The 14,897-nt window shown below is 51.0% G+C and overlaps 5 protein-coding genes across 5 annotated transcripts; 2 read left to right on the top strand and 3 right to left on the bottom strand.

Moving 5' to 3' along the window:
- Positions 1 to 199: 199 nt before the first annotated feature.
- On the bottom strand, positions 200 to 2,715 carry An02g06340 (uncharacterized protein; the record flags this gene model as incomplete). Its single annotated transcript, XM_059746360.1, has 7 exons — positions 200 to 547; positions 580 to 641; positions 777 to 787; positions 848 to 1,454; positions 1,529 to 2,019; positions 2,084 to 2,300; positions 2,376 to 2,715. 7 exons carry the CDS (start codon positions 2,713 to 2,715, stop codon positions 200 to 202), a joined length of 2,076 nt encoding a protein of 691 aa, XP_059606851.1.
- A 496-nt stretch (positions 2,716 to 3,211) lies between these two features.
- On the bottom strand, positions 3,212 to 5,164 carry An02g06330 (uncharacterized protein; the record flags this gene model as incomplete). Its single annotated transcript, XM_001399733.3, has 1 exon — positions 3,212 to 5,164. The coding sequence occupies one exon, from the start codon at positions 5,162 to 5,164 to the stop codon at positions 3,212 to 3,214; it is 1,953 nt and encodes a 650-aa protein (XP_001399770.1).
- Positions 5,165 to 6,972: 1,808 nt separating this feature from the next.
- On the bottom strand, positions 6,973 to 8,575 carry An02g06320 (uncharacterized protein; the record flags this gene model as incomplete). Its single annotated transcript, XM_001399732.3, has 4 exons — positions 6,973 to 7,110; positions 7,174 to 8,255; positions 8,333 to 8,435; positions 8,516 to 8,575. 4 exons carry the CDS (start codon positions 8,573 to 8,575, stop codon positions 6,973 to 6,975), a joined length of 1,383 nt encoding a protein of 460 aa, XP_001399769.1.
- Positions 8,576 to 9,714: 1,139 nt separating this feature from the next.
- Positions 9,715 to 11,895, top strand: An02g06310 (uncharacterized protein; the record flags this gene model as incomplete). The annotated part of the gene is made up of 9 exons (XM_059746359.1): positions 9,715 to 9,876; positions 9,959 to 10,102; positions 10,416 to 10,584; positions 10,657 to 10,692; positions 10,800 to 10,873; positions 10,982 to 11,036; positions 11,309 to 11,374; positions 11,470 to 11,608; positions 11,694 to 11,895. The coding sequence occupies 9 exons, from the start codon at positions 9,715 to 9,717 to the stop codon at positions 11,893 to 11,895; spliced, it is 1,047 nt and encodes a 348-aa protein (XP_059606850.1).
- Positions 11,896 to 11,964: 69 nt separating this feature from the next.
- Positions 11,965 to 14,685, top strand: An02g06300 (uncharacterized protein; the record flags this gene model as incomplete). The annotated part of the gene is made up of 2 exons (XM_001399730.3): positions 11,965 to 14,442; positions 14,497 to 14,685. The coding sequence occupies 2 exons, from the start codon at positions 11,965 to 11,967 to the stop codon at positions 14,683 to 14,685; spliced, it is 2,667 nt and encodes an 888-aa protein (XP_001399767.1).
- Positions 14,686 to 14,897: the final 212 nt, after the last annotated feature.

Here is a 14,897-nt window from a genome sequence, read left to right as displayed (position 1 = left end):
CTTTCATTCGCCTCGAGCATTCATCACGTTGACTCTATCCTGAAGAATGTTTGTTTGTCAAGATCTCTTATTGCACGGCCACACCTCCTGCGCCACACATCCCACAAATTGTTCCTATTCGCCTCTTCAGTTGGTTTCGCCCCCTCTGTGGCTGAGGAAATCACCGAGAGTCTGGAAAATTAGATTATCTGATGTGGCGTCATGACTTCAACTGGCTGAGGCTTTGTGCATGACGAGGCTTTTTGAGTGCGGCGATTAATTCATGCTGGTGCTCCGACCTGTCTCGGATGCGGAGATTGGATGCTCTGATCAGGCACTGCGGGTGTGGCTGGTGAGTGTCTAGCCTTTGCTGAGTGGACTTCAGGATGGCAAATCTTGCATCTTGCCAGCTGAGGTGGACGATTGAGTGAGGCTTAGAAGCTTGATCTGTCGGTTGATGGGGAAATGACACCCACGGATGCAACAAAGCAGTAATTTGGTGGGATGAGATGAGATGAAGGTGGGTAAGTTGTGTTAGCAGGCAGCACAGTTGTTCAACATGAACAAACTGCCCGAATCAGCCTCGCCAATTATACATACGATGTGTAATTTCAGTGTTATTGAGGTAGTACCGAGTCTATTTGCTGCATATGCGCTCATAACTGCGTACGTAAGTTCTATACCGTATGGTAATATAACATATAGTATTTATGTCTCTAGAAGCACATCTTCATCATCATGAGCCATCCTCAGAAGTATACTCCGCAGGCAGATGCAGTACTACAGCCTCCACAGACAGCCTCGGATCCTAATCTCGTGTTTACTCATTGCCTTGGCTTATTCGTCCACGTTAGCAAGCTCAGCATACCGATTCCCTAACCCGCAAAAGCACTGCTTGGATCGTTCAGACCCCGTATCCTCTGATCCTTTTCTACCCAACACATCCTCCATCGCCCAGGCAATACGCTCCGCTCCTAGCCTCGCTCCCTCAAGATTGGCAGCACCGGGTCCCAGACGAAGGGATCCCAACCGGCCTGTCAAGAAAAGTGGCACGTTCGATTGCCACATCAAGTCATCCGTGATGCAAGGCAATCCCTGCTTGGTTTCAATTGGATATTCACGGTTCATGCGTTGGAGCAATGGGAGCTCATTCACATCGGCCTGCATGCCTGTTGCAAAGTATATATAATCGATGCGAGGAAGTTCAGGGATCGGAGGATCTGTCGTAAGACGCCATGTGCGCGAGGAGGCGCAGTACTCCTTGCCGCAGATGACGGTGCGTGGGTGTATAGAAAGCCGATGGGCTGCCACATGTTGCTTCAGAATCTTCTGATACCGTGGCGTGATACTGCCGCCATTACGCGCCGCTTTGATCATCTCAAGGCGTTCCTCGTCCGTGTCTGCGGACCAGAATGCTGCCTTTTCGAAGTTCTTGAACTTGCCCATCCAGTTCAATGCGAGGTCGAAGTGCTTGACTAGAAGCCATCTGGTCAGCATCCCCCACCTCTGAATGGAACATGCAGTGAGGCTGTGCAACATGCCCACTTACCTTTAAAATCCGACCTCAAAAGAAACCATACTTTGGTCACCCCTCGCCGAATGGCCATGTCCACCACTTGCGCTGACGACAGTCCGCCCCCAACAACCACCACGTTCGTCTCCTGACGTTGCTTAATCTTGGCCTTCACATTGATACTTGGAAACATGCGAATCTCTGTGCTATGACAAGCACCTTGCTCCTCCTCACCGGACAGCTTGAACGGAAGTATCTTCGTCCTCCCCGGCCCAATAGCCAACACCACCACACGACTATAAAACCGATTGCCCTCAGCCGTAGTAACAGTAAAGATCTTGTCAGACGGCGACAATTCTGAATGATAGTCGTATGATATATCATTTACTTCGCACTGCCTGATCATCCCCGGCGCGTCCAGCCCGTACCGTGATACAATGCTCCCACAGTAATCTCCAAACAAATCCGTCGACGGCGAGAAGTAATCTTTACGATCTCTTTCATCAATCTCCACTTCCCCAACGGCCCTGATTACCCACATAGTTAGCAAACAGAATGACAGTCACTGTATGTAACGAAGGATTCACTCACTGCGCCCTCGACCTCATCTTCTTCTTCTTATGCTTACTCAACTCCTTCCCCACGCACCCCGAAATCTCCCATAAATCCCTCTCCCTCCTAACCTCCCTCGTATACGCCAACATCCCATCCCGATCCCTGGGATCCACATGAAAGAACATCGGGCTCCTCAGCTGCTCAATCTCTAATGTCTTGAACGCCCTGTTCCATCTCTCCATCCACTTGTCCCCTGAACTATCCAGTACGAGCGTAGATATGCCCCCATTCTCATCCCCACCCTTACTCCCCTCTCCCATATACATACCCTCATCAGACGTAACAGACGAAGACAACGACGGCGGAGCAGAGCCAGAACCAGAAGAAGACGAAGACCCCCTCCGTGAATAATGGCTATCATCATATCTCTGCCACTTCTCCGCCTTGACGCCCTTCAGTTTCCCGCGGTGCGCCTGCACCAGCGCCATTCGACCACTGTGCTTGTTGATCCAGTGGTAGCGTTGGTGTTCGTCGTCGGTGAACATGGCGGAGGGAGTTTCTTCGCGGAGGCGTGCGGCGACTGCTAGGCCGCAGGGGCCGGCGCCGATGATGAGGACATCGAGGATGTCGGGGAAGGATGTCGATGATTGTGTGGTTTTGCCTACCATGTCTGGTTGGATTGGTATGTGGTATATGTATGGTGTGGAGTTGGTGGTAGTAGAGGCTCCGCGGGAAGTATAATATAGTATAGTAAATTTATTGATTGATTGTTCAAATCTGTGCAAGTAGCAGGGTTTATATTCGATAGATAGATAGGTGATATATGATGGTGGTACTCATCACTCCCCCGGGTACTTGGATCCCCAAGGTCCTTGTCGCCCAAAATGGAAAGTCGGGATCATCATTATTGATAATGTGTTTGAGACTGGGGAAGGGGGTTGAGGACCTTGGAGGCGATTGCAGAGCATGATCTGCCAGAGTTTATATCATTGTGAGTGATTTTTGACGCTATTGATAAATTGCTCTACTAGCTACAGTATACTATGGAATAATGCTTGGTTTTAACACTTGGAAAGACATTACATTACTATAAAACAAACCCTATACAACAACAAACGTAATTAGCAGCAATGAGAAACCTGTCTCCGCTAAGATTATCGTATATTATTTGTGCCACTTTTTGGTTCTGGGTTCCGTCGTCATTGCACGGGAACGAGGAGCTCCTCCCCCTTCTCGACGATGCCACGCATCCTGAGGCCACACCCAGCCTCGCACGCGCTTCGCATCACGGCGTTCTCCAATCTGGGGCTCTGGAATCCATTTGTCTTTCTTTTCTGGTAGGATGCGCTGCCGGGTCAGAGCACCTGGGCCTCCCACATTGAGATGGGCAGACGGTTGTGACGGCAAGGGAACCGATTTTGAAAGCATCAGCAAAAAGTACAAAGCTAGACTGGCGGTCATTGGCACGTCCAGCTCGTCGGAATCCGAAATTGGATAACTATCCAGTACGGGAGACTGACTCGCCAAGGAACTGTCGCTGGATGGAGTGGGCGAATGCGGATAGTCATAAGTACTGGAATATGGCTCTGAGGCGTGCCCACGCTGGTTGATCGCGAGCTTTGTCGGAATTGGCGCAGACAGCTCCAGGAAGCCAAAGTAAGGCACATCGTCGCCCTCGTCACAGCCTGCCCGCACACACACGAGCTCGATCTCGGTAAGAATGAAGCCGTAGCGGCAGGAATGTTCGCGCATGCATCGTTGCAGGTGTGCCAGGCCGTTCAGATACTCCACCCTGCGATGAGGCGCTTCGTTGCGCATTCCTGTGTTCCAACGGTCGAAGGTCTTGACAATACCAACGAGCCGTCCTCTGGTAAGGCCTGAGCTTGTTCGTTCGGTGTCTGACGCATAGTTGGCAAGAAAATGTGGCCCGCCATAGTTCTTGTTAGGTGACCCTCGCGGGATAGGAACAGCGTAAAGGGACAAGTGGTCCGGGCCTTGCGAGACTGCCAAGGCAGCATTGATACGAGGCGCATAGATGTCTCGGATGACGTTGACTAGAGCTGGCTCGCAATCTGGGGACAAATAAGAGCTCGGAAGGATATTGAGGGGCGTGAGATGTGAAGGGATTGCGGTTTTGAGAAGCTTCGGAAGACCACTGATAGAGTTGAACGTGGCTAGGGAGAACGAAGTCCAGCTGCGCAGGTTCCGAATGTCCCACCAAAAGTAATCGTGCAAGCCTCGTGTCGGAATTACGTTCACGTTGCGCACGAGGTTGATTGCTTGTGTCGGGGTGGTAAGATACGAGAGCAAAGTGGTTGACTGAGAGTTCGTCCTCTCGGTCTGGTGAACGAGGCCGATAGGAGAGCATTGTGCACTCGACGCTCGCACGTAACCGTATGGAGAGCCAGGAAGCATAAGTGGCACCTGCACCGGAGGCCACACTTTGGGATTGTATGGCTCGGCTGGCGAGTGTGGCGCATAAGGCGGATACACTATGATGTTGGGTGTGGCGGGTGTAGCTGGTGTGGTAGGGGAACTCTGAGGTTGAGAGGCGTATCTGATGACCTGTCGATATGCTGGATATCCGCATCGACTTGTTCTTGGATCCTCAACGTTGGAGGCAGATACTGATCGAGAGTGTGCGCTCGTCGCCTTGCGCTTCTGCGCCGGCGTTACACTCACGGGAGATGATAATGACGAGCCATTGCGAGTGGTATACTTCGGCGACGCCACCGCCGGGGATGCAATAGGAATGCATCCCGAGGCCTCAACAGCAACCCGATGGCTTGACCGGCGGTTGGGGTGAAGCGATAAAGAGCCAGGGGGATTGCGTGTGTTTGACAGCACTCGCCGTTGACGATGGGGTCCACTGGTAGGTGGAGGCTCAATCACAACGTCTTGAGGTCTGATCTTCGGAAGAAGAGTAGGCCCATGGTGATGCTGCGGGGGCGAATCAACTACAGGGCTGGTAGCCGACGTGATGACGGACCAGGGCGACGAGTTGTTGGAGTAAATAGAAGAATCAGAAGCGTTGCGGCTATGCCCCGTTCCGGTATATTCTTGCAAATGCAATGCAGGGGGGGTAGAGAGCCGGTAATAAGAGTACTCCACAGACATCTTGTTATATTAAGTCACCGTAGGTCTGAGACGATATATCAAAACAAGGTTGCCGACTGATAGCTTGGGGAAAGTCCAGCTTCCCAAAACGCATCAAACAGGGAATGCTCGAGTAAGAAGCTAAAGTCGAAAGAATAGAGAAGAAAGAGGTGCACTAGGCGAAAGAAGATACAATGTTGTCGAGTTCGATTTGCCTTGGTGAACGACTTCACAGAACTGTGGCATATCCAGACTGGAGAACGGTTGGATATTAAATGTTCTTCAACCTGGGGCCTATAAGTCCCTTGATCCAAAAAAAGATACAGAATCAATCGAACTGTCTGCAGGGACATGAAACAGACATGGCTCCATTGCGACAGCCAGTCGCTAACCATACTAGGTATCCATGATAGAGATGGTAGGGCCATCGACGCAGGAATGTCGATAGCTGCTTGGATGTTGTGCAGAGCAAACGATCCTAGGGCAAGCGAAAGCGTTTCATCGACAGTCGCGCGTCAAAAAGTTTCTATATTTGACATCTTCGTCGCTTCTTCAGATCTGAACCAGGCTGTCGGTAGTCTATTCCGACGATGGTTCGTCCGGAATCTGCACAGGATCTATATTGGGCAACATTGGGTGTTTCGTCTATTCTGGGTAATTGTAGCTAGATCGATGGGTTCCCGCAAAGGCGTCACGCCTGTAGCATCTATTAGTCGGCGGCAAGCAGATGTTTGACGTAAAAAATAAAACGCAAGTGACTGGTACAATTCCACGGCGTGTAGTGCTTGAGGGGGTGCCGTTGTAGAGTTAGCCGCCGAGGTTTGATAGCAGGGCCTGGGGGAGCCGCAGCCCACTCAACGGGCATTGGCTATTGCAGTCGAAGCTCGTAGATTGAAATCGAATACTAATCCACTGATGCGATACTCTCAATACCAAGAGGTTCTAAGAATATCCCCGCCTGGGTGTGCCGATAAATCAGAGGTCTTGAAGGTCGTCACAGTAGGCGCCGGCTATGACCCTGGACGGCGGCGTCAGGACGCCTCAGTGGCTCTTCCCTGTCGACAGCCTGCAGTGTGCTTGAACTCTCTCCAACTGGACCAATCACAGTCATCTTAGATGAACTTGAGTGCTTATTGTGTGACGAGGTTTGGCTGTAGATGGGTCAGACAGAGACTGACAGATACTCTAAACGGAGTCGGCGTGAAGTAAAACAATAGAGCGTCCTTGTAGCTCAAACTGCTGCTATTCTTGGTCATGCCTGGTTTCACGCCCACCGATAAGTCCCTGAACCTAGCAGGATGTCTACCTATCCATTTTCCTGTCACTTAGGCGCTTGGGTCAACCAGTGCAACTTGCAACGGGGTGAAGGTGCAGGAAGAACACGCCACTCTTTGCACCCATGTCACATGACAAGGTATGCTACAGTAAGCAACCAACAATCCGGTCGAGAAAACAGAGAAAGACTACAGACAGTTATTCAAGTTATACATCTTGATTAGCCATATTATAATCATTGTCCTTTCATGACTCTTGATGAGTCTGGAATTATTGGTCATCGTCTTATATAATTGCATTCCAGCTCCTGTCTGGACAAGAGAAGGTCTCCTCCCTAGGAGGATACATGAACAACGTATGAAACATTAAGAACCAATGTAAAGGAGAAAAGCAGACCCGGAAATTGGTAGGAGCATTCCGCTGCCCCCAAGCTCTATTAAGGCGAACCACAAATAAACAATGCGCATGCTGAAGGGAATCTAGTTAAACCGTCTAAGCAACCGGTCATGTCCAAAGAAGCAAGGTCGAAAGCAAGTCCATCATATGCTCATAATTCATGCCTTGACGTCGTACTTGCGGCGGAACATATCGTCCACCTCAGTCAAGTAGTAAGTACCAGGGTAGAGAGTCTCGGTGTTGCCGGAAGGCTTGAAGTTCTTCTTGAGGTGAGCATGCTCACGGAGGGCACACATCTAAGTGGACGTTAGCAACTAGAGTTCAAGGTGTGGGTCAAAGATAGTCGTTGAAGTACTTACGTCAACGTAGGACTGAGGAGGGAGAACGTTGCGGTTGCTAAGACGGTTCTTGAGATCGAGCTTCTCCACCAGGTTGGACACGTCTCCGACAATCTTTACGCTAAGCAGGGAGCTGGCAAGACCACTGCCGTAGGAGAAGAGACCGATGCGCTTGGACTCGCTAGCATCGAAGGGGACGTGAGAGATCAAGCTAGCCAGACCAGCCCAAACGGTGGCAGTGTACATGTTACCGCAAAGAGTGGCAACCTCGAGAGCGGGCTTAACACGCTCAGCGAAGCGCTTCTTGGTCAGGCCCATGAAGGTCTTCTCCACGTTCTTGTCAGTGAGAGAGGTGGCGTAGTCCAAATCACGGAGCTCAGGAGCCACTTCGGCGAAAGCAGGGTGAGTGGGGTTTGTGAGGTAGTCGTTGTACAGCATACGAGCGAAGGATTTCTGCACCAGCTTGCAGGTAGGAGCATGGTAGCAGAGGTAGTCGAAGCGGTCCAAGGCAGTCTTGGAGTCGTCCTGGGCGGTGCCGTTGGTACCGTTCTGAACCTTCTCCTTCAAGGTCTTCTCACGAGCATTGTAGGCCTTGTAGCAAGCGTCGACAGCCTCAGTGTAGCATCTGAGGGAGAAGTGACCATCCACGACAGGGTACTCGCTGGTCAGGTCGGGCTTGAAGAAGTCGTAGGCGTGGGTGACGTAGGAGGCACGAAGACCGGGCTCGAACACAATAGGGGCGTCAGGACCGATCAGCATGGCGACACAGCCAGCACCACCGGTAGGGCGAGCAGCACCCTCGGCGTACAGGGCAATGTCACCGCAGACAACAACGGCATCTCTGCCATCCCAGGCAGAGGACTCGAGCCAGTTGATGCTGTTGAAAACAGCGTTGGTGCCACCGTAGCAAGCATTGACGTTGTCAACACCCTCAACGTTGGTGTTTCCGTGGGGAGCCAGAAGCTGCATCAGGACGGACTTGACGGACTTGGACTTGTCCAGCAAGGTCTCGGTACCGACCTCCAGGCGGCCAATGGAGTTGGGGTCGATGTTGTACTTGCGGAGAAGGGAGGAGAAGGTGGTCAAAGCAATGGAGTAGATGTCTGCCGGTAAGTGCATGTTAGCATTGCCACGCAATCATGACATGCGGACGATGTCTGTCATTTCCTCAAAAGCATACCTTCACGGTCATCACAGAAGCTCATCTTGGTCTGACCAAGACCAATGGTGTATTTGCCTTCGCTCACGCCATCGAATTTCTCAAGCTCGCTCTGGTCGACACACTAGAAAGCACGGGGACATATTAGAACACAGCTCAAAATAGGAAGCAGCAGATAGTCATGGGGTGGCAAGAGGCACGAACCTGACGAGGGAAGTAGACCTCAATGGCCTTGATACCAATGTTCTGAGGACGGGCAGCCATGGTGAATGTGTAAAAGGAGGAGGGGTAAGTATTAAGCGGAAAGTGGGACAGTAGAGTTTAAGACACAAAACACTCAAGAAAGAGAGCTATTGCGGAGAGTATGATGTATGGGGGGGAAGAAGGAGAATAAAAGAAAATGATTAAAAGTAAGAGGAGAAAAATTTGTTGGAGGAGAGAGAAAGAAAAAAGGAGCTTGAGAGAAGGTGAAAGAGGAGAGTATAAGTAGTGAAGCTCACGATATACTAGAGGATCCCCCCCGAGACCAGCGGGCGAACGGTTTCCCAGGTGGTCACTGACCATCGGCCGGAGGCAAAAGAAAAAAAGAAAAAAAAAAAAGCAACGAACTGGGTCGGCCCCCGTTCCTATGCAGCCAGACAATACTTACGGATCAGCTACTTTTTTAGTGTGCTTCTAGTGCGTGGCCTGGTGGGCCTGTCTGGCTCAGTCTGCAAGCTGTGGTTGGTCGGCGCCCTGGCCTGCCCTGGGGTGCCTGAGGTTGTCCCGCCGGTGTTCTCGCAGTCACGCCGCCTCAGATCTATAGTATAGATGGTCTTTGGGTGATCGAAGTCACGGCGCATCATATCAACAAACTTCTTTCGACGATACACCATTTCTCCCCCATGACGGGGAGAAGAAAAGGGGTCGAAATTGTGGATGGGAAGTTTCACCGGACAGGACTCCCAACTCAGAACGATCCACCTCCTAATTTCCACAATTGTTGAGAGGGAGAAAATCTGATGGTGTCCAGGATCTGGTATACGCCGTACTCTTCATCCTATGTCCCGAAAACGGGGGAGCAGGATACGGCTGCCTCCAACCACAGCTCTCACACCCAACGCATCATTGCACAACCTAGCTCCAAGTGGTCTTACCGACAGCTCATCTTGCTCCGGGTGGATGATTCTTTTTTGCCTTTTCCTTTTCACCGACTCTTGCCGCCATGTTCTGTGATATGGCATTCACCCTAACTATACACCCGCCCTCGATCAACATCGGCCCATGTTACTCTCCCACACTGACCGATATGAACGTGAGGATTCAATCTCCACACCACCGTACTTTTTGGAGCTCACTGCTGCAATAATATTACCCTACTTACACAATCCAGCTTAACTGCAGACACATGATGTAAACCCGCAATGTACCCCTCTGTCCCCGGGATGCCAAGCACTTTAACACGGCAATGGGATGCGTTCCCTGGTATCCTTTGTCTCTCCCCTGCGTCCCGGCCATTGATTGCCCATGACGACAAACCTGCTTGCGAGGAAAACTCCGTCTGGACTCGGAGTATCTTTTTACGGGTTATTGTTTCGGATCAGATGGCATATCTAATAGACCACACAGGATAGATAGGCTTGTCTGATGGTCTTGCCCGATCCGTAGGCTTTGAGTGTCGCATGCCCCTCGTCTTCTCCCTCTTTCCACACTTTTCCCTTCCACCATGGCTCAGTTACTCACTCGAATGGACGAAGGATCGTCGTAATGGCCAGGCAAGAGTTATCAGCTGACGCCTATGGTGTGCTTGCAGTGACATCTACGTTCTAAAGCGTAAGTAGGTCAGCTAAAACTCCCGTTCTTCTACACCTGCATACGCCAGATACCAAACAAACGGGATAACGCAAGCAAGCAGTCAAGAAGAAACCTTTCTGGAATAGATGCAATCCCAACCAAATCTAGTTCCGACCACATTCACCCGGTATAGCCTGACCGTGGAGTGAAACAGTGAAACAAGTTGAGGGATTAATCAATCTTATCTTGTGGAGCATTTCGGTGCCATTGCTGTAAACGAGCCTCCATCTTGCCGAGCTCTCAGGCACAAGTAGGGTCCTAGTGGGTTCAGATGCGGAAAGCGTCGAGAACAAACCCGCCATTGAAGAATATACCCGATCTTTGGCCGTGCCCCTCTGGCGGAAAATGGGCCGAGGGGGCGCTCATTAGTCGTTGGCGAAAATCCCACATTGTTCATGCAGATTTCACTAAACGTAGTCAAGTACAAAGTAGACTACCTGGTGGGTGCGGATGGTAGGGGAGATCCACCATCATTCAATTGGATCAGGTCTTTTTTTCCTTTCGGGATTCAGAAGTAGCGCCGAGTGACATTCTTGGGGCTGCAAATTGTGTGGTCAATATCGGATCTCCATCGTCCAAGTGGGATGTGCGAGGCAAAAAAAAAAAATTAGATCCGTGTGAGGCGTTACCAACGTCTGAATTGCGTGTGCTGCAGATGCTGTGAACCGGGGTGGGAGCAAGGGACCAGGTCAAGCAATGATGTCGGCTGTTCGATTAAGTAGAGGAGTAGTAAGTCGGCATCTGCATGATTAAGAGCCTTGCAGCATTTATTTTGACGATTGGAATTGCCCAACCATACTAAAGTAGTGGAGAAGTAGTGAATAATATGTGACGCAGGATGTTCAAGTTAGATCCTGGTGGTTTACTAACGAGCTCACTGCCAAACTACTAGGTGTGCGTAGTAGTAGTCAGGTATCGGTATCACTACTATATACTAGTAGTGTTGGTAAACCAGCATGATGATGCTAGGAAATAAAAACATATATGATAAGCCATTACTATCCGCTTGCTCTTTGATAGTGCTGCTCATGACCCTTTTCTCGTCTTCATACATACTACTACTAGTAGTTACTGTTATGACAGTTCATGTTACTACTGATACTACTAGTAGTAGAGTATGACGAGTAGTACTACTAATGATAACATATATTACTACTTCCTAAGTCAACGAGACTGACGGCGTTGTCTCGGTACTTACTAACGGTACTAGTATGTATGGCCAGCGTTACGGTATGTCTCCAGTTCCTACTGCTAGTTAGTCAAGTTCCTTTCTCTATTTCTATTCTATTCAATCCATACCTCTGAATTGCTCTCATCATGGCCAGTTGCAACCAACTCACATGGACACAATGGACGCAGGCAATGGATGATTAATCCACACACATCGATCGGTCGGGAGAAATCTGTTCCAGAACCCTTCTGCCTGCGGATGCCGAGCCGTGGCCCCGACCAACTGCGCCACGCGTAGCCTCAATGTTCCCCCCCAAGTCAGTTCGAAGTGACGGGCGGTCCGGGGAACTGAAGTGAGTTCTCACTGCTACTACTCGAGTTCTGACACTGCGATTCGACTACTGACCATCCTCGTCCCTTCTCCATCTTCAGGAACACCTCCCCCTTTTTCTTCTCCAACCCCTCTTGAGATATTCTACACTCTCTTTATAACACGCTATCCCGCCTCGTCGTTCGTTCCCGCCCCTCCGATCGGGAGCATGGCTGCATTGGCTGTCACTCCTTTCCCATCCAGATCATGATCCCGCTTAGCCCGGTATCTGTGATACTACCCAACTCGCACGGCTCTCGGGAGCCCCGTATCACCCGCCATGGGCAACGACAATAAATTCGAATATGAAGCCCTTCCAATCCCATCCTACGAAGAGGCCATCGGCGTTCGTCCAGGCTCGTCCCGATCGCACCTCGATTCTTCCGAAGAAGTGAGCGACAACACCGAACGACAAGGCTTGCTCCAACGCGGTCCCCAGACGGGTGCCCGCGGAGAGACTAGACCTCATGGATATCACCCTCCCACCGTCGAGTCCGCTCGGAATAGCCTCGATGACCTCGAGTCCGGGTCCGGATCGGATAGGGGCTCGCTCGAGGAGTTACAGCGGGAACTGGCTCAGATGGACGTGGAGGACGCTGGTCAGCAAACGTCATCTCAACGCTCTCGCCTGCGGTCTCGGTTTTCGAAGCGATTCAACGATTTGACCCGTACATTATCCTCGTTCAATCTACCGTTTCGCCGTTATTTGCCAAGATTGCCAGATTTCAGGTTTACCATCCACCTAGACGAAGCTCGGTCGGGCTTAAAACACAATGGATGCATGATCTTGTTACGTGTCTTTGGATTACTTCTGGTGGTCACCATCGTGTATATCTTCTTCATTTCGGACCTTTTCAGCATGAATAACCGTTTTATCATGGGCCAATCTTACAGCGCCGCATCCGTCGAGAACTTCGTTCAGGGTCATATCAATGAGACCAGCATTGCAGAAAACCTGAAGAAGCTGACCGCATACCCTCATATTGCCGGTACGGAAGGCAGTTTTGTTCTGGCGGAATGGGTGGCATCGGAGTTCAACAAGGCGAACTTCGACGAGGTCGAGATGGAAGAATTCCAGGTCTACTTAAATTACCCCCAGCAAGACGGTCGGAGGGTAGCGATCATCGATCCTCCCGACCTTACCTGGGTGGCTACTTTGGAGGAGGATAACGAGCAGACCTTGGTATTCCATGGCCACTCGAAGTCGGGGAACGTCACTGGTCACCTCGTCTATGCAAACTACGGCTCCCGAGAAGATTTCCAATACCTCAAAGATCAAGGAGTTGCCTTGGACGGCTCCATAGCGCTGGTCCGTTATGGTGGGTCAGAGAGCGATCGGGCCTTGAAGGTCAAAGCCGCAGAATTGGCTGGTGCAGCTGGTTGTATAATATATTCCGATCCCGCAGAGGATGGCTTTGTTCGGGGCCCCGCCTTTCCAGACGGACGCTATATGCCAGCAGACGGGACACAAAGAGGCGCTGTCAGTTTGATGTCATGGGTGGTCGGTGATGTACTCTCGCCAGGTTTTGCATCGACACCGGATGAGAAAGTGAGACTCAAGCCAGAGGATAGCCGGGGACTGACGGCTATTCCTAGCATCCCTCTCGCCTGGCGCGATGCCCAAAGGCTCTTGCAGGTGCTCAAGGGCCACGGTTCGAAGGTGCCAGCCAAGTGGGTTGGTGGTGTTCCGGATGTGAACCAGTGGTGGACCGGGGATGCATCGTCGCCCACCGTCAACCTCATGAACATCCAAGATGAGGTAGAAAGACAGCCCATATACAACGTGGTTGGAAGGATCATCGGGTTGGAGCAGCCGGAGAAAAAGATTATTGTCGGTAACCACCGAGACTCGTGGTGCTTAGGAAGTGCGGATCCAGGTAGTGGCACGGCTGTGTTTCTTGAGCTGGCTCGAGTTTTCGGGGAACTGCTGACATTTGGCTGGCGCCCACTACGCACCATCGAGTTTATTAGCTGGGACGCTGAAGAGTACAACCTCGTTGGCTCGACGGAACACGTGGAAAAGGAATTGCAAGCACTTCGTGAAAACGCATATGCCTACATCAACGTCGATGTTGGTGTAAGCGGCAAAGAATTTGACGCCGCAGGAAGTCCGCTTTTCGAGAGCGTCATAATGCAGATACTCGGTCGCATATCGGATCCTGACAGCAATGAGACGCTCAAAGATATTTGGGAGAAGAAGAAGAAGAGACTCGGACCTCTCGGTGCCGGAAGCGACTACGTCGCTTTTCAAGACATCGCCGGAACTTCCAGTGTCGATTTTGGATTCATCGGCGAACCTTTCCCCTACCACAGTTGCTATGAGAACTGGGACTGGATGACCAAATTTGGTGACCCCGGATTTCAATACCACAAGATCCTAGGCCAGTTCTGGGGTCTGTTACTTCTCCAGCTTGCAGACAGCCCCATCCTGCCTTTCGATTTGGAGGCATATGCGGCGCACGTTGGTGGCTACATTTCTGGCCTGGAAAATTATGCCAAGTCAAGGAATGTCCCAATTGCCGATAACACACAGAACGCTGCTCGGGATACCTCTGTGACCTTCAAGCCCTTGTATGAAGCCGCGGCGAAGTTCAAGGACGATGCGTCTCATTTTCAGGAGTGGGCTAGGGTCTGGCACGATGCTGTTTGGGGAGCTGGTGGGTTTGAGAACAACGTTGTTGCTGTTCAGCGGCTGGCACATAATACGCGGATGGCTCATTTCGAAACCCATCTTCTCGACGACAGGCCAGATGGCGGCGTAAGTGATTCAACTCTTTCCCATATGGAACAAAGACTAACCACACCTGAATAGGTCCCGAATCGCACGCAATTCAAGCATGTCATCTTCGGCCCTGAACTTTGGTCCGGCTATGACCCTACTCTCTTCCCTGCTATTCGCGACAGCATCGATTCTGGCAATTGGACGCTAACCCAGGAGTGGATTGATCGGGTCTCCAATATCATCAGTGACGCGAGCGACCACCTCGTCCATAAGAACTGATCATACTGCTGCCACACGGAATAAATCCCTCCCCACTTTCTCCTATACGACCTTTGGCCTCTATCTACCTCCTAGGCCTCCTACCGCCAAATGACGACCCTAATCTGTCATAAACGCAACGCCCGCTATAGACGCCATCTCCCGACTCTGCACAGTATACCTCCACATCTCTCGCCTCCTGTGTATCTTCTTTTCGCGCAAAAGATTCCCTT

Source organism: Aspergillus niger (assembly GCF_000002855.4).
Source record: "Aspergillus niger supercontig An02".
NCBI lineage: Eukaryota > Fungi > Ascomycota > Eurotiomycetes > Eurotiales > Aspergillaceae > Aspergillus > Aspergillus niger.
This window is presented reverse-complemented; position numbering and strand designations above follow the sequence as displayed.